This window comes from Anolis sagrei, chromosome 9, assembly GCF_037176765.1.
Source record: "Anolis sagrei isolate rAnoSag1 chromosome 9, rAnoSag1.mat, whole genome shotgun sequence".
Taxonomy (NCBI): domain Eukaryota; kingdom Metazoa; phylum Chordata; class Lepidosauria; order Squamata; family Dactyloidae; genus Anolis; species Anolis sagrei.
This window is the reverse complement of record NC_090029.1, coordinates 10,821,650-10,843,335: the sequence shown is the minus strand read 5'-3', so window position 1 is coordinate 10,843,335 and position 21,686 is coordinate 10,821,650. Positions and strand designations below refer to the sequence as shown.

General features: G+C 44.7%; 1 protein-coding gene across 4 annotated transcripts in view; it reads right to left on the bottom strand.

Moving 5' to 3' along the window:
* Nucleotides 1-97: 97 nt before the first annotated feature.
* Nucleotides 98-21,686, bottom strand: part of PEAK1 (pseudopodium enriched atypical kinase 1) — a 122,601-nt gene continuing 101,012 nt past the window's right edge. For 3 of the 4 annotated variants that reach the window (XM_060755723.2, XM_060755725.2, XM_067471271.1), the window contains one exon: nucleotides 98-21,061. In XM_060755723.2, coding sequence (XP_060611706.2) covers nucleotides 19,916-21,061 — 1,146 coding nt within the window. In that variant the 3' untranslated portion in view covers nucleotides 98-19,915. The remainder of the gene's footprint in view (nucleotides 21,062-21,686) is intronic. The other variant, XR_010910293.1, reaches the window with a different exon arrangement.

Below are 21,686 nucleotides of genomic sequence, written 5' to 3'. Positions count from 1 at the left end.
GTCATCAGCATACTGGAGTTCAATGACAGGGACATCTATCTATCTTGATATAAAGATATCAAAGCCAGGTAGAAGAAGACGACATTCCAGGTCTCCATTTTCAGTGTAATAAAACTAGTTTATTTACACAGTTAACATGTATGCCACAGAGTACACAACAAAGTACCACAGCAAACCAGATTGTAACTGTCCTCCCTCCGATCACATAGGGAGGCTTGGCGTTAGTTATATCTATAAATACCTGTAAATATAGATGTGAAGCACCATACATAGCAATGCAGCAAATTCCAAACACAGAGCTGACCCGGAAGAATGGAATCTTATGAAGGAAAACAAGATTAATTCCCACCTTGAGGCATTCGTAGAGAAATACGGCGCACATTCAAAATAAAAGATGTTTACCATCGTAATAGAAACAAAGGGACCTTCTCTCACACTTAAAATTGATCAGCATAATTAAATTTGAAAGAAAAACCCTCCAGGGCAAAAGCTACAGTTTTCTAATTCTAAATTCAGGCTAAGACATTATTTTTGAGTTTTGGCTCGTAGAGTGCATCTTGCTATAGATATCACCAACTTTGTGAATTTTTAAAATTCAAGAAAATTGTATGTATGCATATATGTATGTATATATAATATATGTAAAGGTTTTCCCTGGCATTAAGTCTAGCTGTGTCCGACTCTGGGGGGTGGTGCTCATCTCCATTTCTGAGCTGAAGAGCCGGCATTGTCCGTAGACACCTCCAAGGTCATGTGGCCGCATGACTGCACGGTGCATCGTTACCTTCCCGCAAAGGCAGTACTTATTGCATTTGCATGTTTTCAAACTGCTAGGTTGGCAGAAGCAGGGACTAACAGTGGGAGCTCACGCCGCTCACTTAGATTCAAACCCTCACCTTCCTGCAAAGGCAGCACCTATTGATCTACTCGCATTTGCATGCTTTCGAACTGCTAGGTTGGCAGAAGCTGGGACTAACAGTGGGAGCTCACCGCGCTCACTTAGATTCAAACCGTCACCTCCCTGCAAAGGCAACATCTATTGATCTACTCGCATTTGCATGTTTTCGAACTACTAGGTTGGCAGAAGCTGGGGCTAACAGCGGGAGCTCACCCTGCTCACTTAGATTCAAACCGTCACCTTCCCGCAAAGGCAGCATCTATTGATCTACTCACATTTGCATGTTTTCGAACTGCTAGGTTGGCAGAAGCTGGGGCTAACAGCGGGAGCTCACCCCGCTCACTTAGATTCAAACCGTCACCTTCCCGCAAAGGCAGCATCTATTGATCTACTCACATTTGCGTGTTTTCGAACTGCTAAGTTGGCAGAAGCTGGGGCTAACAGCGGGAGCTCACCCCGCTCACTTAGATTCAAACCGTCACCTTCCCGCAAAGGCAGCATCTATTGATCTACTCACATTCGCGTGTTTTCGAACTGCTAGGTTGGCAGAAGCTGGGGCTAACAGTGGGAACTCACGCCGCTCCCTTAGATTCAAACCATCACCTTCCTGCAAAGGCAGCACCTATTGGTCTACTCTCATTTGTGTGTTTTCAAACTGTTAGGTTGGCAGAAGCCGGGGCTAACAGTGGGAGCTCACCCTGCTCACTTAGATTCAAACCGTCACCTTCCCGCAAAGGCAGCATCTATTGATCTACTCACATTCGCGTGTTTTCGAACTGCTAGGTTGGCAGAAGCTGGGGCCAACAGCGAGAGCTCACCCCGCTCACTTAGATTCAAACCGTCACCTTCCCGTAAAGGCAGCACCTATTGATCTACTCACATTTGCATGTTTTCGAACTGATAGGTTGGCAGAAGCTGGGGTTAACAGTGGGAGCTCACTCCCACAGTGGGAGCTTTTCCTGTTCCCTCTTTTCTCAATGGCTGTGAAGGTCGGAACAAACACAACCCCCAGTCCAATGGCCTATGTTGAAGGCACAGAGTCTTCCTTTTGATGCCAAAGGACCAGTTTGAAGGTGCTTGGGTCTCCTCAATGTTGTCCAGGGTGATCTGGACATGAAGCATGAGTCCCAAGGGTAAAAACCTTAGAATCGGTGATGAGAGGTAACTTAATTAAGGGCTTTAGAGCCAAGTCTCTTTCTCACGTCTGATAGAAAGTTTGATGGTAGAATGGAAAAGGAAAAGCTCTGCCCTCCTCCAGGAAGAGGTTGAGCCAAGCACCTTTAGAGTCAAACCGCCGACTTTACGATCAGCAAGTTCAGCAGCTCAGCGGTTTAACCCACTGCACCATAGGGACTCCAGATATAATATATGCTATATGTAAAATATACACGCAGAACAAAAAGCGAAGGTTGTATGTATTATGCTTGCAGTTCTGCAAAATTCCTTTATTAAAAAAAACATGGATCCATTCCGATGTCCGTGCTATTAAAATACATTGTGGGATTGTTAGTTTTTTGAGATGCATTCCACGCTGCAAAGGCCTGGAATTATAGCTGCAGTCAACTTCATTATATTTTGTATTTCAATAATAATAATAATAATAATAATAATAATAATAATAATAATAATTCCTAAGCACTCTTGCAATGAAAAACTCAACAACATTCTCACAAAAATCAGTTGTGTAGAGGCACTGCGCTCTATTGTGGGAGCTGCGGTGGCTCAATGGGTTAACCCAGGCATGTGCAAACTCTCCAGGTGTTTGGGACTTCAACTCCCATAATTCCTAACAGCCTACCGGCTGTTAGGAATTGTGGGAGTTGAAGTCCCAAACACCTGGAGGGCCCAAGTTTGCGCATGCCTGGGTTAAACCCTTGTGCCAGCTAAACTGCTCACCTGAAGGTCTCGAATCCGTGAGATGGGGTGAGCTCTCGCCTGTCAGCTCCAGCTCCCTATGCGGGGACATGAGAGAAGCCTCCACAAGGATGGTAAAACATTAAACATCCGGGCGTTACCTGGGCAACATCCTTGCAGACGGCCAATTCTCTCACATCAGAAGCGATTTTCAGTTTCTCAAGTCGCTCCTGACATGTAAAAATAAATTCCCAGCAGTTGATAAAATAGTAATTGTATGAGTTGGTGGGAATATTATACAAGGTTCGAGCTAGGGAGAACAGTTGAGCTCCCTCTGTCAGCTCCAGCTCCCCATGCAAAGGGGACATGAGAGAAGCCTCCCACAAGGATGGTAAAAAAATCAAAACATTTGGGTAATTTCCCCTGGGCAATGTCCTTGCAGACAGCCAATTTTTTCGCATCAGAAGCGACTTGCTGTTTCTCAAGTCACTCCTGACATGTAATAAAAAAACAATCCCAGCAGTTGGGATACTAGTAGTTGTATGAGTTGGTGGGAATTGTGGGAGTTGAAGTCCCAAACACCTGGTGTGCCCAAGTTTGTGCATGCCCGGGTTAAACCCTTGTGAACTGGGGTGAGCTCCCACCTGTCCGCTCCAGCTTCCCATGCGGGGGACGTGAGAGAAGCCTCCCGCAGGATGGCAAAACATCCAGGCAACGTCCCCTGGGCAACGTCCTTGCCGACTGCCGATTCTCTCATACCAGAAGCGACTTGCAGTTTCTCAGGTCGCTTCTGGTGCCTTTTAGAAGTCTCTTCAGTGTGTGCCAGGGGCCACTTTGCTTATGTGGTGCCTTTTAGAAGTTGTTTAGGGTCTCTTTAGTGTGTGCTTATAGAAGGTTCAAACCTGGGGAGAACGGTTTGAGCTCCCTCTGTCAGCTCCAGCTCCTCATGCAAAGGTGACATGAGAGAAGCCTCCCACAAAGATGGTAAAAACATCAATACATCCGGGCAACGTCCCCTGGGCAACGTCCTTGCAGACGGCCAATTCTCTCACACCAGAAGCGACTTGCAGTTTCTCAAGTCACTCCTGACATGTAAAAAAAAACAATCCCAGCAGTTGGGATACTAGTAGTTGTATGAGTTGGTGGGAATATTAAACAAGGTGGGTTGCTACCTGCACAACTGGCTCTACAGCTGAGTCTCCGTTAGCCGCACCACTCCTCTTGGAAATTGCATTTTTCTTTAAGAGTCTGTTAACAAAGATATTGTAGAGTTGTTAGGAAAGAATGGCTCTCCGTCCTCACAGGCAGCCTTTTGTCTCCCGTTGCAACTTTACCTCTGAATGCCTTGGTTGTATAAAAACTGAGCCCTCCTGCTTTCCACATACTTTGCGTTTTGCATCACTACATAGCTAAGATTTTGTCCTCCGTTAAGATTTCTATGGTTTCTGTATACACGCTTTTTATCTCATCGGCTCAAATCTGAAAAAAAAAAGGTTGTCGGAATAATTATATTTCCAAATGCTATGTTGCGTAAACAATATATCCTTCCTTTTTTTTTTGATTCTATGGAAGTTGCAGAATTGGAAAATATTTAAATGTTTTCCGGCCTGTAAATAATACTGAAAAACACCCTTGCTCTGAGATATTGTTCGTCTAGTTAATGTGTCAACTTGGCTACACATGAAATACTTTCATTCCTTAATACTTTTTTTTGTTTAATGTGATCAATATTGTTTATTAAGCTGGCGGTGGGTGAAACCCTCTCCATGATAGCTTTAAATCTGCGACAAGGCACTACTGTTAGTGCAAATACTCATTGACCTCGATTGCCTCCCCAGAAAAAGATTAATGACATTTAAAACCTCTAGGAAGTACACATTCAAATACATACATTGAATTTCTGAGATTTTTGTTTGTGGTTAGGAAATACAGCCGAGTCTCGCTTATCCGACCTTCGCTTATCCGACATTCCGTCTTATCCGACGTCCCCTTTTCCTCCAGCATTTCCCCTCCAATTAAAGAAGCACATTCTCCATTCCCAATAAGTGAAAAAGGCAAGACAAGGAGAAGAAGGAGAAGGGAGGAAAGGGGGAAAAGAGGCAGGACCGTAAGCAAAAATGTCCTCCTTCCTTTCCTCTGTTATTTCCACGCTCCTCCTGGCACTTCCTGCTGAGCCCATCTAATCCAGAGGCATTATCTTGCCTTAACCTTTGAGTCCCTGCTGTTCGTATTCTAGGTGTTTAGTGCCACGTCCGACGGGTAACAGTCGGAGACTCTGTATTATCCGACATTTTCGTTTATCCGATGTTCTGCCGGCCTGTTTACGTCGGATAAGCGAGACTCTACTATACATACACGGAATTTCCCAGAGATTTTTGTTTGTGGTTACAAAATACAGCAGAGTCTCGCTTATCCGACCTTTGCTTATCCGACATTCTATCTTATCCGATGTGCCCTTTTCCTCCAGCATTTCCCCTTCAATTAAAGGAGTGCTCCCCAACACTCTCTCCATTCTCAATAAGTGAAAAAGGCAAGTCAAGGAGGAGGAGAAAGGAGGAAAGTGGGAAAAGAGACAGGACTAGAAGCGGTAGCATCTTCCCTCCTTCCTTCAGTGGTTTCCACGCTCCTCTTCCGCATCCTGGCACTTCCTGCTGGGCCCATCTAGTCCAGAGGCGTTACCTTGCCTTAACCTTTGAGCCCCTATTGTTCGTATTCTAGGTGTTTAGCGCCACGTCCGAGGATAACAATCAGAGACTCCATATTATCCAACATTTTTGTTTATCTGATGTTCTGCTGGCCTGTTTACATCGGATAAGCGAAACTCTACTGTACAAACACGGAATTTTCCAGAGATTTTTGTCTGTGGTTAGGAAATACAGCAGAGTCTCGCTTATCCGACCTTTGCTTATCCGACATTCCATCTTATCCGATGTGCCCTTTTCCTCCAGCATTTCCCCTTCAATTAAAGGAGTGCTCCCCAACTCTCTCTCCATTCTCAATAAGTGAAAAAGGCAAGTCAAGGAGGAGGAGGAGAAAGGAGGAAAGTGGGAAAAGAGACAGGACTGGAAGCAGAAGCGTCCTCCCTCCTTCCCTCTGTGATTTCCACGCTCCTCTTTTGCATCCTGGCACTTCCTGCTGGGCCCATCTAGTCCAGAGGCGTTACCTTGCCTTAACCTTTGAGTCCCTGCTGTTCGTATTCTAGGTGTTTAGCGCCATGTCTGACGGGTAACAGTCGGGAGACTCCATATTATCCAACATTTTGGTTTATCCGACGTTCTGCCGGCCTGTTTACGTTGGATAAGCGAGACTCTACCGTGCATACACAGAATTTCCTAGAGATTTTTGTTGGTTGCTAAGAAATACTGAGATATTGAGCTCAATTAACTTGAGTGGCAACTTTCTGTGAAAAATAATAACATTTCCAAGTCAGTATGGTGGTTTGAAAAGCACACAATTTTGTAGTTACAGTAGAGCCAGGCTGGTAGCACAACTGGTTAATCAGCTGCAATAAATCACTGCTGACCGAAAGATGGCAAGTTCAAAGCCCGTGTCGGGGTTGAGCACCCGCCTGTTTAGCTGTTAAAAAATGGCGGAGTCATAACCATGTGAGGGTTATTGCAGAGGGGTTGCATCAGCCAGTGTCCTTTACTGATGATCTATCAGCCGGTGGCTATATAAGGAGGATGAAAGAATCCATTTTTCTCTCTCCTGTGTGACTCACTGTGAGTATCTGCCTATGTTGTTTGTGACTATCTGATGATTCTGATTGCTTGCAAGTAAAAAGAAAGAGGAATTGTGAATCCTGGTTGTATATTTGCATATATTGCAACTGTGAAGATTAAAGCCTCTGGATATTTTGGATGAAAACCTGAATCCATGAGTTTACTAAACAGTGTATAGATAAGATGGGCCAGGCTGGTAGCAAAACTGGTTAATCTGGTGCAATAAATCACTGCCGACTGAAAGGTGGCAAGTTCGAAGCCTGTGTCGGGGTTGAGCGCCCGACTGTTAATAGCTGTTTAAAAAAATAGCTCTTAAAAATGCCCAGTTCACTGTTGACCTAAGCCAGTGGTTTTCAACCTGGGGTTCCTAGATGTTTTTGGCCTACAACTCCCAGAAATCCCAGCCAGTTTACCAGCTGTTAGGATTTCTGGGAGTTGAAGGCCAAAAACATCTGGGGACCCCAGATTGAGAACCACTGACCTGAGCAGTTCGAAAACAACTGTGAGTAGAGGAATTAGGGACCACTTAAAGCGGGGAGGCTAATTTATGACACCATTAAAATGTCAGAGAGCAAGGAGGAAATACTACGATCAAAAAGGCTCGACGTCATAGTGGACAAAGCGACAGCTCTCCTTGTGACCGAATCGAGCAACCTCCAGGATCCGAAGTGGAAGAACTGCTGAATGGCCTCTATCTGTATGTCTTGTATGTCAAAAATGGCATTGAATGTTTGCCATGTATATGCACATTGTGATCCACCCTGAGTCCCCTTTGGGGTGAGAACGGCGGAATATAAACACTGTAAATAAATAATAAATAAATAATAGTCTCGCTTATCCGACGTAAATGGGATGCCAGAACGTCGGATAAGCGAAAATGTCAGATAATATGGAGAGATGAAGGAAAAGCCTATTAAACCCTAGCAAAGGCAGGAGGCAGGGAGCAAGGGCTCTTGACATCACTCCCAGGATTCTCCTACACGCGATCCCCCTTCCTTGCCTCCCACCTTCAGTGCCCCTTCTTTTTCTCTCTCTCTCTTTCCCTCCCTCTTCCATAAAGCAAACATTTCTGCTGCTGGCGCATGAGAGAGAGAGGGCCCAGCCAGGGCTGAAGAGAGGGGAGCAAGGTGAGGATGGGCGCCGAGGTCAATAGCGCCTGAGAGTGAGGTCGGCGGAGCAACCAGGGCAGTGTCAGCAGCGTTGGCAGAATCAGCAGGGCTTCCCCTTTTCAGTACATGAATTGGAACCACATTCAGTGGGGAGGTATTTTAGGCATGGCAATATAAGCAGGGGTGCCTGTTGCTTAGCCACACCTCAGTCTGAGAGAGCTCTCAGTGTGAGAGCAGCCTCTCTGTGTGGGAGGAAAGGCCTCAATGGGAGTAGGGCTCACTGTGGGAGAATAGATCTTGGTGTTATTAGGGTATGCCTTAGTCTGCGAGTAGGCTTGAGTGTGAGGTAGGCCTCAATATTAGAAGTTTTGCCAGTGCTGCCACCTCCTCCTCCTCGATTGCCAACTCCGCCACAATGATGGTATTCCAACCAGTTTGCATATAATCAGGCTGGTGAGCTGTGGTCGACGGGAACAGAACGATGGGTAGAAGATGTCGAGGCGAGGGTGGCGATTCCGGGCGGTTCGGTAAAAGATACGCCTCTGCTTTGCCTTCCTCAAGGTCTGGTTCCGATGCCCATCATGTTTGGCCTAGAAGCCCCTTCAAGCTTGCCGCCTGTCATCGAGGAGATGGAGGTCATTGAGGCCCAGCTCCTCCATATTCGCGGCTTCTCCTCAGCTTCCTTTGCAAAACGCCAATCAGAGCAACGGTGGAGGGCGCACTCAGAGCAAAGGCCTCGTTGCAATTCTTTATGGAAGAGCCTTGATTTTATTCTTCCAAGCTAGAAGCAGCCAAGACACATCGAATAATATGGAACGTCGGATAAGCGAGACTCTACTGTACCAGGGCAACCGAGGAGGGCACACCCAGAGCAACGGCCTTGTTGCAATTCTCTATGGAAGAGCATTGAATTTATTCTTCCAAGCCAGAAACAGCCAAGACATGTCGAATAATATGGAATGTTGGATAAGCAAGACTTTACTGTACCAAAGCAACAGAGGAGGGTGCACCCAGAGCAACGGCCTCATTGCAATTCTCTATGGAAGAGCCTTGTTTTTATTCTTCCAAACCAGAAGCAGCCAAGAGACATCGGATAATATGGAATGTCGGATAAGCGAGACTCTACTGTACCAGAGCAACAGAGGAGGGCGCATCCAGAGCAACGGCCTTGTTGCAATTCTCTATGGAAGAGCCTTGTTTTTATTCTTCCAAACCAGAAGCAGCCAAGACACGTTGGATAATATGGAATGTCGGATAAGCAAGACTACTGTACCAGAGCAACAGAGGAGGGCGCACCCAGAGCAACGGCTTTGTTGCAATTCTCTATGGAAGAGTCTTGTTTTTATTCTTCTAAGCCAGAAGCAGCCAAGACACGTCGGATAATACGGAATGTCGGACAAGCGAGACTCTACTATAACTTAGTTAAAATTGTTTAATCAGTGCAGACCCTAAATTTCAGGTTACCTTCTTGATGAGTTATGAGAGCAAGAATTTTATTTTCTTCAGAAATGATGCTGTACATTACTTTTTTTCACTCTTTTTGTTCGTATCTGTTCATTTTTTCTCCTTTCCTGCAATAAAGTATATTGAGAAATGGCAGTTCTCACAACCTCTGGGGATGCTTGCCATAAATGTAGGCGAAATGTCAGGAGAGAATGCTTCTAGAACATGGCCATATAGCCGGAAAAACCTACAACAACCCAATGGCAGTTCTGGTTAGGCTGAACTTGTCTGTGTCTCTCTTTCTCTTCTCTCATATAGTCATTCATGTCTGTACATTCATTACCAACGTTTGCTCAGTATTACACAGTCAGATGGCAGAGAGTACACAATGCTAATACTGGTTTGAATATGCTATAAAAAATGCAAAAATTAAAGCAGAAAACAAAACGACAGTTTTGAAGTTTTGGGGCTCTGTTGCATAAAATATAGAAGGTTATATAAAACATTCAAGAGTCTACTTGACATGTGCATGTCAACATGAAAAGTGACAAAACACGCATCTCTTTATACACAACGAAAATTATAGCAGGTCTAAAGGGGTATTGCCTACCACAGTGGTCAGTAGTTTATGTGTCGCGAGAGTTAACATGCTGGTTAAGTGGGGAAAAAAAGTATGTGCACACAGATCAAAGCATACATAAAAACCAGGGGGAAAAAGTGCCCTCCACTAAGTTGGCAAAAAGGGCAGGTAGGTCGCAAGCTGTGAGCAAAGTGCACCAACACAGGTAAGGACTCAATCTCCATGTCTGTAATGCATGGAAAGTTTACTGTGTTGTCGAAGGCTTTCATGGCTGGAATCACTGGGTTGCTGAGTTTTCTGGCCTGTCTGGCCATGTTCCAGAAGCATTCTCTCCTGATGTTTCACCCACATCTATGGCAAGCATCTTCGGAGGTTGTAAGTTTTGTTGGAAACAAGGCACACATGGAAATATACGTACATAAAAACTCCAACCATCACCCAAGTCAAAAAAGAAGCACAATTCAAGCCCTGGCAGAGCAAGCAAAAAGAATCTGTGAACCTCCTCCTGTATGGGGGAAACCTTTGTTGGGAGGTGTTAGCTGGCCCTGACTGTTCCCTGTTTGGAATTCCTCTGTATTCATAATAATAATAATAATAATAATAATAATAATAACTTGCAGTCACTCCTGACATGACAAATAATAATAATAATAATAATAATAATAATAATAATAATAATAACAATAATCTTTGTTTATACCCCTCCACCATCTCCCCAATGGGGACTTGAGGCAGCTAACAAGTATTGTTCTTTATTTACTGTCCTGATCTTAGTTTTTAAATGCTCAACACTCTGAAAACAGGGGAATCCCTGACATGAAACAATCAGAACACCGCTCAACAAAGGATCCCCCCAGGAAGGAATCAGCAAGACCTTGAAGCTGCAAGGCTTTGCAATGCAATGCTGCAGCATTCACACTTGCCTCCAACAGATAAAAAAGTTCTTTCTCCCACCCTGGACCTTCAACAGTTATATAAACCTCCCTTGTCTAGTTTCCAATAAACCTCACAACCTCTGAGGATGGTTGCCATAGATGTGGGAGAAACGTCAGGAGAGAATGCTTCTGGTACATGGCCATATAGGCCAGAAAACTCACAACTCAGTGAATCTGGCCATGAAAGCTTTCAACAATACATTGAACCCAAGTTTGTTGTCCTCAGGTTGTCAACCTGTGGGTCCCCAGCTGTTAGGATTTCTGGGAGTTGAAGGCCAAAACATCTGGGGAGCCACAAGTTGAGGACCACGGCTCTGAAGGATTTTGCTATATATTGCAGAAAACTTGCACCAATTGGCTTTCTTTCATGGGCCTGGATAGTAGGCATGTGCAATCCATGCTTCTAAATGGTTCCAAAGCACTTACAAAACTAAAACTGTGGTGGTGAAAACTAGGGGGCGCTGGTTCTTTGCTTCTACAGTGTTGCTAAAGTTCTGGTGGTGAAAATTTCAGAACTCTAACAAAACTTTCAAAATTTCATTATTATTTCATTAATAGTACGCATTTCTGTGTATGAACGCACACGATCTCTACAATCATCTGGAGAGGCCGTGCTCATGCTCCCACCTCCTTCGCAGGCACGATTGGTGGGGACGAGGGAGAGGGTCTTCTCAGTGGTGGCCCCCTGACTCTGGAACTCACTTCCCAAGGACATCAGACAAGCCCCAACTCTGGCAGTCTTTGGGAGGAGCCTGAAAACATGGTTGTTCCAGTGTGCCTTCCCAGAATAAGGAAAATTCTCAGCAATATGCCCTCAGAATGCACTTTACTACTGGTTTAGGATTGACTGCATTCCCTCGTCTCTCTTTGAAAACCCTATACCAGTTATATCCTACCTTGTTCATGCTCAGCGTTTATTCACTCCGAGTCCCTTGGGGAGTGTTGGGGTTCAGCCTGCATGTGAACCTGAACCTGATTCTCTGATTGTATTTCCTGATGCAACTGAACAGGCTACTGAACATGTATTTTCCCCTGATGGTTTGGAAACTGTTGATTCTGAGGTCAGTGGCTTGGAAAGTGAAACTGCACAGCCTGATGAGAATGTTTCAGATTCAGGCGGTGATAGCTCTCCAGAGGAACTAGCACCTGCCTTTTTTTAATGAGGATAGAAAAGGACAGATTTGGAAAAACAGGAGTGAATCGCAGAGTCTGCGAAGGTCAAGCAGATTAAAGGAAAGGGAGGCACAGGCTTCAAAGTCTGGAGGCGTGTCCCGAAACAGTTTCTTTCGTTTAAAGTGTCTCTTCCCGGGCCGTCCCGTTAGATCAAGCATCGTTTAGACTGAGGCAATACCTTGGCAGATTTCCCGTTTCTCATGGCCTGCATTCCCAGAGGCTTCTAGTTTCCAAGTACGGTTAGTGAGATGCTAACAGGTTCCAGGTTTTTATAGTAATGCTTTTGGAATTTTGATCTAGTTCTGAGATATTCCTGACTGCTGAGTTTTACTGTGGCTTTTTGACTTTGTATTTTCCTCTATTTTGTAACAATTTTTCTTCAATAAAAAAGAATTGTTTTTTTCCCCACAGTCAAGTGTGGCGGATTAATCTTATGGACTCATTTCCTGCTCTGGGTTGCAACAGGGAGATAGTGGCGGGGTATAAATAAAGTTATTATTATTATTATTATTATTATTATTATTGATTTTTATGACAGAACCAATTAGGAACTGCCATTTATAATGAAATTTTGAAAGTTTTGTTAGAGTTCTGAAATTTTCACCACCAGAACTTTAGCAACACTGTAGAAGCAAAGCACCAGCACCTCCTAGTTTTCACCACCAGAACTTTAGTTTTGTAAGTACTTTAGAACCATGGATTGCACATGCCAACTGGTTAGATAACAACCAGATCTTACATTCTAGGCCTCGGCATATTGATTCTTGATATGCCACTATAATTATCTCCATCTAAACCAGTGGTTCTCAACCTTCCTAATGCCGCGACCCCTTAATACAGTTCCTCATGTTGTGGTGACCCCCAACCATAACCCTAACATTATGAATCGCCATGTAAATAATGATCTACAGGATGTATTTTCATTCACGGGAGCAAATTTGGCACAAATACCCGGTATGCCCAAATTTGAATACTGGTGTGGTTGGCTAGGGGATTGACTTTGTCATTTGGGAGTTGTAGTTGCTGGGATTTATAGTTCACCTACAATCAAAGGGCATTCTGAATCCAATGATGGAATTGAACCAAAGTTGGCACAGAGAACTCCCATGATCAACAGAAAATACTGGAAGGGTTTGGTGAGCACTGACCTTGAGTTTGGGAGTTGTAGTTTGCCTACATCCAGAGAGCACTGTGGGCTCAAACAATGATGGATCTGGACCAAACTTGGCACGGATACTCAATATGCCCAAATGTGAACACTGATGGGGTTTGGGGAAAATATACTTTGACATTTGGGAGTTGTAGATACTGGGATTTATAGTTCACCTACAATCAAGGAGCATTCTAAACCCCACCAATGATAGAATTGGGCCAAACTTCCCACACAGAACCCCCATGACCAACAGAAAATACTGTGTTTTCTGATGGTCTTTGGAGACCCCTCTGACACCCCTTTGTGACCCCCTCAGGGGTCCCAACCCCCAGGTTGAGAAACACTGATCTAAACAATACTTTTGGGCCACCTCCAGACCAGAAGTGGGCAGGAATGCATTCCAAATGTAATTGCCACCCCCATTTTAAAGCTCAGACATACTTTCTTGGAGGCTTCCAAAAAACACAACTTGCTTCTGGAAGCCTCCAAAAGCAGCGAGGTGGGGGTTGTATCCAGGTTTCTCACCCCCAACTGAAAGCAAATCAGCAAACCACATTATCCTTTATCTTGTTTCACTACTAACCAGAGGATATAAAAGATTATAAGAAGCCACTGTGCATTCTATGTTGGGCTCAGCTGTCTATGAACTACAAGGCTGGGTTCACTTTGCATTCCTTTAGGCTTGGTTTCTGAGTTGCCAAAAATGCCAAAGTTGTTCAAAGTGGCCATTTGTCTCCAAGGCTTAGTCACAGCTTATCAATAAAAACCTCAATCTGGAAGGAAGAAAGAGAAAAGGAAGAAAGAGCACACACTACTTTGTGCTTCTATGTGCCACGGAAGGAAAGGAGGCAGATCCAACGTATGGTTAGTCTGTGATGCAACGTAAACACTTACACGGCTTTTCGTATAATACATCCCTAAATTGCACATATATCCAGAGGAGGAACACAAGAGCGCTCCGCCTTCCAGCAACCATCCCCAGTTGTGGGATTTCAGTCCCAGGCTTCGACTCCGTCGTTTCTGAACCATCCAAAGGAGAAGAGCCAACACTGAGCAAACAGATCCGGGGCAAAGATAAAGGCCAACGTGTCAGTCTAGGAAGACAGCCGCTTCATTTGGGTGCTTGGACTTGTTTCTTTAACATTTCCTTACTTTACCAATGACTTTTTCAGACGTGGCATTTCAGATCACCAATAGAAGCAGGAAAACACCAAAATATTAGGCTTGGTCAAGCCATGGTTCTTAAGTACTTACAAAACTAAAGTTCTGGTGATGAAAATTTCAGAACTCTAACAAAACTCTCAAAATTTCATTATAAATGGCAGTTCCTAATGGGTTCCATCATAAAAATCACCAATAATGAAATAATAATGAAATTTTGAAAGTTTTGTTAGAGTTCTGAAATTTTCACCACCAGAATTTTAGATTCGTAAGTACTTTAGAACCATTTAGAACCATGGATTGCCCAGGCCTACAAAATATGTTGCCAGCCAAAGTCTATGCAAGGAAAATTAGAAGAAAAATTGTGTTGCTGTACAGGCTGTACGGCCATGTTCCAGAAGCATGGTTCTAACGTCCTTACAAAACTAAAGTTCTGGTGATGAAAATGTCAGAACTCTAACAAAACTCTCAAAATTTCATTATAAATGGTAGTTCCTAATGGGTTCTATCCTAAAAATCACCAATAATGAAATAATAATTAAATGTTGAAAGTTTTGTTAGAGTTCTGGAATTTTCACCACCAGAATTTTAGTTTTGTAAGTACTTTATAACCATGGATTACCCAGGCCTACAAAATATGTTGCCAGCCAAAGTCTATGCAAGGAAAATTAGAAATAAAATTGCGTTGCATACAGGCTGTACAGCCATGTTCCAGAAGCATGGTTCTAACGTACATACAAAATTAAAGTTCTGGTGATGAAAATTTCAGAACTCTAACAAAACTCTTAAAATTTTATTATAAATGGCAGCTCCTAATGGGTTCGATCATAAAAATCACCAATAATGGAATAATAATTACATTTTGAAAGTTTTGTTAGAGTTCTGGAATTTTCACCACCAGAATTTTAGTTTTGTAAGTACTTTATAACCATGGATTACCCAGGCCTACAAAATATGTTGCCAGCCAAAGTCTATGCAAGGAAAATTAGAAAAAGCATTCAGAAGCATTCTCTCCTGACATTTCGCCCACATCTATGGAAGGCATCCTCAGTGGTGGTGGGGTTTGTTGGAAACTAGGCAAGTGGGGTTTATCTATTTTTGGAATGCCCAGGCATGAAATAATCAGGGCCAGCGAACACCTTCCCCCAGGAAGGAAGCAGCAAGGCTTTGAAGCTGAAAGGTCATTCAAGTCTAATCCAGGTCACCAGTTGCAATATTCACACCTGCCTCAAACAGACAAGTTCTTTCTCTCTACCTGGACATTCCACTTGCCATGCTTCCAACAAACCTCACAACCTCTGAAGATGCCTGCCATAGATGCAGGTGAAACGTCAGGAGAGAATGCTTCTAGAATATGGCCAGAAAGCCTGGAAAACGACAGCAACTCAGTGATTCCGGCCATGAAAGCCTTCGACAGCAGGAAAACAACTTTGAAAAATTGCCGATACTTGATCGTGATGCTAAGGGAGAAGTGGTGCTTAACCCCTTTCCGCACTGGCTGTCTCTCCGCTCAACATTCAGACACACCAAGCTCTTTCCCCTTCCCTTCGACCAACTTCCATATTAATATTTTTTGTCTTTACTGACCATGAATTATGATTTATCGTTTCTGGTCACGAACCCTGCATCTAGCCATCTTTTTTCTTTTTGCCAGAATGCCTGACACATTAATTCTGCTAGAGGTTATTGATGGACTATTAATTATGATAATGCTAACCAAGGGCAGTGGAAGAGCCTGAGGCCAGTGGACGCAATTGTCTATTAGCAGGAACTGTCCCATTCTCCAAACCAAGGGCAACCACATTCTGCTTCTGCTCTGCAGCCATGTGTGGTGTGCGGTAAAGGATTTTTTTTAACACTGTGCTTTGTGTAACAATACAGGCATAGAGATAGAGATGAGTTTTCTAATCTACAGCCATAGCTTAAGAGAAGAGAGTGAAGAAAACACTCTTTTCCTCTCATTTACATTTAGCAGACACAACTCTAGTATTCTTATTTTGTGTGTTGTCGAAGGCTTTCATGACCAGAATCACTGGGTTGCTATGAGTTTTCTAAGCTGTATGGCTTGTTCCAGAAGCATTCTCTTCTGACATTTCTCCCACATCTATGGCAGGAATCCTCAGAGGTTGTGAGGTCTGTTGGAAGCATGGCAAGTGGGGTTTATATATCTCTGGAATGTCCTGGGTGGGATAAAGAACAGGGGAATTCCAGACGAGAAATAAACAGGGCCAGCTAATCATCTCCCAACAAAGGATTTCCCCAGGCAGGAAGCAGACAAGCCTTGAAGATGCAAGGCTATTAAATGCTAACCAAGATGATCAATTGCAATATTCACCCTTGCCTCAAACATCTGTGGCACTCTCTCCTGACATTTCTACCACAACTATGGCAGGCATCCTCAGAGGTTGTGAGGTCTGGTGGAAGCATGGGAAGTGGAGTTTATATATCTCTGGAATGTCCTGGGTGGGAGAAAGAACAGGGGAATTCCAGATGGGAAACAATCAGGGCCAGCTAATCACCTCCCAACAAAGGATTCCCCCAGGCAGGAAACAGACAAGCCTTGAAGATGCAAGGCTATTAAATGCTAACCAAGATATTCACCTTTGCCTCAGACAGACAGACAATTTTTGAGTGTTGTTATTTATTTACTATCTTGATTTTAGAGTTTTTTAAAACACTGGTAGCCAGATTTTGTTCATTTTCATAGTTTCCTCCTTTCCACATGCTTGTGGAAGCAGCCAAGCCTTGAAGCTGCAAGGCTATTCAATGCTAATGAAGGTGATCAAGTGCACAATTCACACTTGCCTCAAAAAGACAAGAGCACTTTCTCCCACCCTGGACATTTCACAGATACATATTTTGTTGCCTGCATTTTGTCTTTATTTTGCTGGATTTTGGGCATGGCCTCATGTTAGCTGCCCCGAGATTTCGTAAATGAGATGGTGGCGGGGTACAAATAAAGATTATTATTATTATTATTATTATTATTATTATTAGTATATAAACTCTGTTGGAGCATGCAAGAAATCACTTAGTATTTGTATGTCAATTGTAAAAAGAGATGCACGAATCTTATTGGCTGGGCTATGCCTGGGAAGATGGCTGAGCCTGGGACTTTTGGATACCGTTACATTTATCAGGCTTGAGCTATGAAAGTGCTTGCAGAGAAGCAGAGCGAAGCGGCAAGAGACAGAGTTTGGAGTGTGCTCTGGCTTCATGAGCTGCTGAAGGAGTTTATCCACATGGACAAAGAAAAAAGGACATTATGTGAGTCGATGCAACTGATCATATGATTGTACACATGTTGTTCTGAACTATGAAGAGTAAACAACTTGTTCTTTACGTTTTTTCTGTGTGGCATATTTTCTTGATGCTGTTGGTTTTTATTGTTTTTATTGATTCTATTGCGGTTTTATACTGTTTTAATGTTTAATTTGTATTTTGTTGTTGTTATTCATTTACAGTATTTATATACCGCCTTTTTCAGCCCTGCAGGGACTCAAAGCATGTGCTGACTTGTTGTAAACCACCTTGAGTATGAGAAAGGCTGTATACAAGTAAAGTAAAGTAAAGTAAATAATTCTTTCTCTGGCAAGGCAATGTGTGGACTGGTCATCTTAAGATGGGTTCAAAGCCAACCTTAAAAACTCCGGCATAGACACTGAGAACTGGGAAGCCCTAGCCCATGACCGCTCCAGCTGGAGGTCGGCTGTGACCAGCAGTGCTGCAGAATTTGAAGAGGTACGGATGGAGGGCGGAAGGGAGAAGCGTGCCAAGAGGAAGGCGCATCAAGCCAACCCCGACCGAGACCGCCTTCCACCTGGAAACCAATGCCCTCACTGCGGAAGAAGATGCAGAGCAAGAATAGGGCTCCACAGCCACATACGGACCCACAAGAATACTGGAAGACAATCCTCCTCGGAAAACGAGGGATCGCCTAAGTAAGTAAGGACTGCTCAAATGTGAACTACGCTTGACTTTCATCACAAACCCCACTTGCCTTGCTTCCAACAAACCTCACAACCTCTGAGGACGCTTGCCACAGGTGAAGCGTCAGGAGAGAATGCTTCTGGAACATGGCCAGACAGCCCGGAAAACTCACAGCAACCCAAACTTGTTTTTCATTATTTAAAAAGAAGACAAAATACCAGAGGTATGCCCAAAATATATTCTTTACCCCAGTAAGAAAAAAAGAAAGAAATAGGCCCTTTGTTCTGGGTGGCTAGTAGGCAAAACTTTGTTTCTACAGCATTGCTAAAGTTCTGGTGGTGAAAATTTCAGAACTCTAACAAAACTTTCAAAGGGTTGTTGTAGGTTTTTCCGGGCTATATGGCCATGTTCTAGAGGCATTTTCTCCTGACGTTTCGCCTGCATCTATGGCAAGCATCCTCAGAGGTAGTGAGGATGGAAGTAGGAAAATGTGTTTATATATCTGTGGAATGACCAGGGTGGGACAAAGGACTTTCAAAATTTCATTATAAATGGCCGTTCCTAATTGGTTCTGTCATAAAAATTGCCAATAATGAAATAATAATGAAATTTTGAAAGTTTTGTTAGAGTTCGGAAATTTTCACCACCAGAACTTTAGCAATGCTGTAGAAAGAAAGCACCTAAAAGGTAAAGGTAAAGGTAGTCCCCTGACATTAAGTCCAGTCATGTCTAACTCTGGGGTGTGGTGTCATCTCCATTTCTAAGCCGAAGAGCTGGTGTCCGTAGACACCTCCAAGGTCATGTGGCTGGCATGACTGCATGGAGTGCCGTTACCTTCCCGCCGGAGCGGTACCTATTGATCTACTCACATTTGCATGTTTTCGAACTGCTAGGTTGGCAGAAGCTAGGGCTGACAGCGGAAGCTCACGCCGCTCCCCGGAATCGAACCTGTGACCTTTCGATCAACAAGCTCAGCAGCTCAGTGTTTTAACCCACTGCGCCACCGGGAGCTCCCCAAGAAAGCACCTTGCACCCCCTAATTTTCACCACCAGAACTTTAGCAATGCTGTAGAAAGAATGCACCTAAAAGGTAAAGGTAAAGGTAGTCCCCTGACATTAAGTCCAGTCATGTCTGACTCCGGGGTGTGGTGCTCATCTCCATTTCTAAGCCGAAGAGCCAGCGTTATCCGTAGACACCTCCAAGGTCATGTGGCCGGCATGACTGCATGGAGCGCCGTTACCTTCCCGCCGGAGCGGTACCTATTGATCTACTCACGTTTGCATGTTTTCGAACTGCTAGGTTGGCAGAAGCTAGGGCTGACAGCGGAATCGAACCTGCGACCTTTCGATCAACAAGCTCAGCAGCTCAGTGTTTTAACCCACTGCGCCACCGGTGGCTCCCCAAGAAAGCACCTAGCACCCCCTAATTTTCATCACCAGAACTTAACTTTGTAAGTACTTTAGAATCATTTAGAACCATGGGTTGCTCATGTCTAATGGCTAGAAATGAGTCACCACCCCGTGCTGGGGTCCAAAGCGCTTTCTCATTCCCAAGGATAAAATCAGAGCTGCATTTCAAAACCTGGTGAGGTTGAGTCACACTTTCGATGGGCTGGGCTGACAAGAAAGAAGGCCTATCTTTGTGAGAAATGGCTTACATTCTGCTGGCTCAGTCGTGACAGGCTTCACACTCATTTCGGGTGCTTTCCTTTGCAATGCAGGGCATAAAATGAGAACGGCAGTAGTGGTTTCCCTTTGACGTTTGTGGACACTCCCTTGCCCAGTCGCTAGCCGTACTAAGCAATGAGCGTCACACCTCCCTCTTGCACCTCTAACCGGAAACAGCCCTTCCGGACAGGATCTGTTTGCTCAGTGTTGGCGACCTTGGGACCTAGACTAGAGGTGTCACACTTCCACACACAGCACGCGGCTGGAGAAAGGACAGAGCTCACATAAATTAACGCCGCTGCATGATTTTCACGACTCGGCTGAGGGAGTCCGTAGTGGCAAACGCCAAATACTGGCAGCAAAGCCAGTCTTCAAGGTTCACTTTACATTCCCGGTCCAAAGACTTCTCGGCAAACTTGATCATCAGCAGGGTCCGTTTGATGTCCAGCCAGTTCTGGAGCACCGTCTCCCTTTGGGCCGCTCGGGAGGAGGCACTGAAAGTCTGGAACACGTCCTCTCGGGGACCCCAAAGCAAACACTGCAGGACGCCCTTGGCCTCCGATATCAGGATCCTCTCCGAGGGGTTTGGGTTTAGCAAGCAGTTCGCAAGCTGCTGAAGTCCCAGGGAATAAAGCGAGCGGCAGGGGATTCTGGGCAGGTCGGCACGCGTGTACTCTTTCTCCTTCAGCTCGGGGTTCTCGTCGAAGGGGTTGGGCAGGTGTAACATTTCGTAAATGAGGATGCCGGTTTGGAACTCGTCGCATTTCTTGTACTGGGTTGCTGTGATAATCTCCGGAGCGAGGCGGGACTGGTCTTTCAGGACTTCTGGGTCCACCATGTGAGTCTTTTGCTTGGCCTGAGAGAAATTGCTCACTATCAGCCTGGCGGGGCAAGCGGCCGTCGGAGTGGGTTCCACCGAGTCAAAGTTGAGGAGAGTACCTCCCGGCCGGTAGTCCACCAGTAAGAGGTTCTCCAAGCGCAGGTCGCAATGCGTGATGTGATAGGGCTTCAGGTGCTCCAGACCAGAACACAGCTGCAAAAGGAGGAGGCACACCTGCCTTTCGTAAAAGTCTGGGTTATTCACATGGCGATCGGACGATGCTCGCACAAAGTCTGCCACGGTCAGATAGGGAACCTCTCTGGTGATCACCACAACCCGGCTGCGCTGTCTACTGATGGTCCCGTCTGGGCTCGGACTGTCTTTCCGTGAAACCTCCACACAGGAGGGGCCTCCTTTGTTCTTTTGCGCGTCGTCATCCTGCTCTTCCTCCTCCTCTTCCGGGGAGTTGGGATCCTCCCATGGAAGAAGCCGGACAGGCACGTCTGCGAGGAAGTGGCCACAATCCTGCTGGATGTTGTAATGGATAGCCAAGCTCTGACGGATGGCCAAACTGTGGTAATACTGCTGGGATTCTTTCGCTTTGCTCTTGCAGATCTACCAGAAGAAAAGACAAACAGGAGAAAGGGTTTTAAAGGAGGGAAAACCATTCTGGGCCATGTTGGCTCATTCTAGGTCTTATGACGCTATTTTTTTTTAATACATATCCATGAAATGAGAGCAGGAATTCTGATTTACCTTGAATTGGATGTGCTCAGGATGCTTTTACCACACAATGTATATCTATATATATAACAAAAGTGAATGTTTGTATGTGGTGGTGTATGTGGCAGCTCTCTGATTGGCTCCCACTTTCACAAACCACCGCGACCAGCACGGGTGATGGACCTGGACCAAACTTGGCACACATAACCCCCATGACCCCCATTACATTGTGGTGAGGTTTGGGGGAGTACGGAAAATGGATGATGGGATTTGTAGTACTTTCAAACACTGTGGCTCCCAACAATGACCGATAAAAACCATGGCCCGCTCTACATCTGCTGCACTTTGTAGGAGGGCGGACCACGGATGATGGGACTTGCAGTACTTATACTCACTTCCTGAGACTACTGTAATCCTCACCAATGACTGAGAAAGACCAAACTTGACACACAGAGCCACCATGACTCACTCTATATTCAGTTGTGGCTTGAATGAGGATTCACCATGGATAATAGGA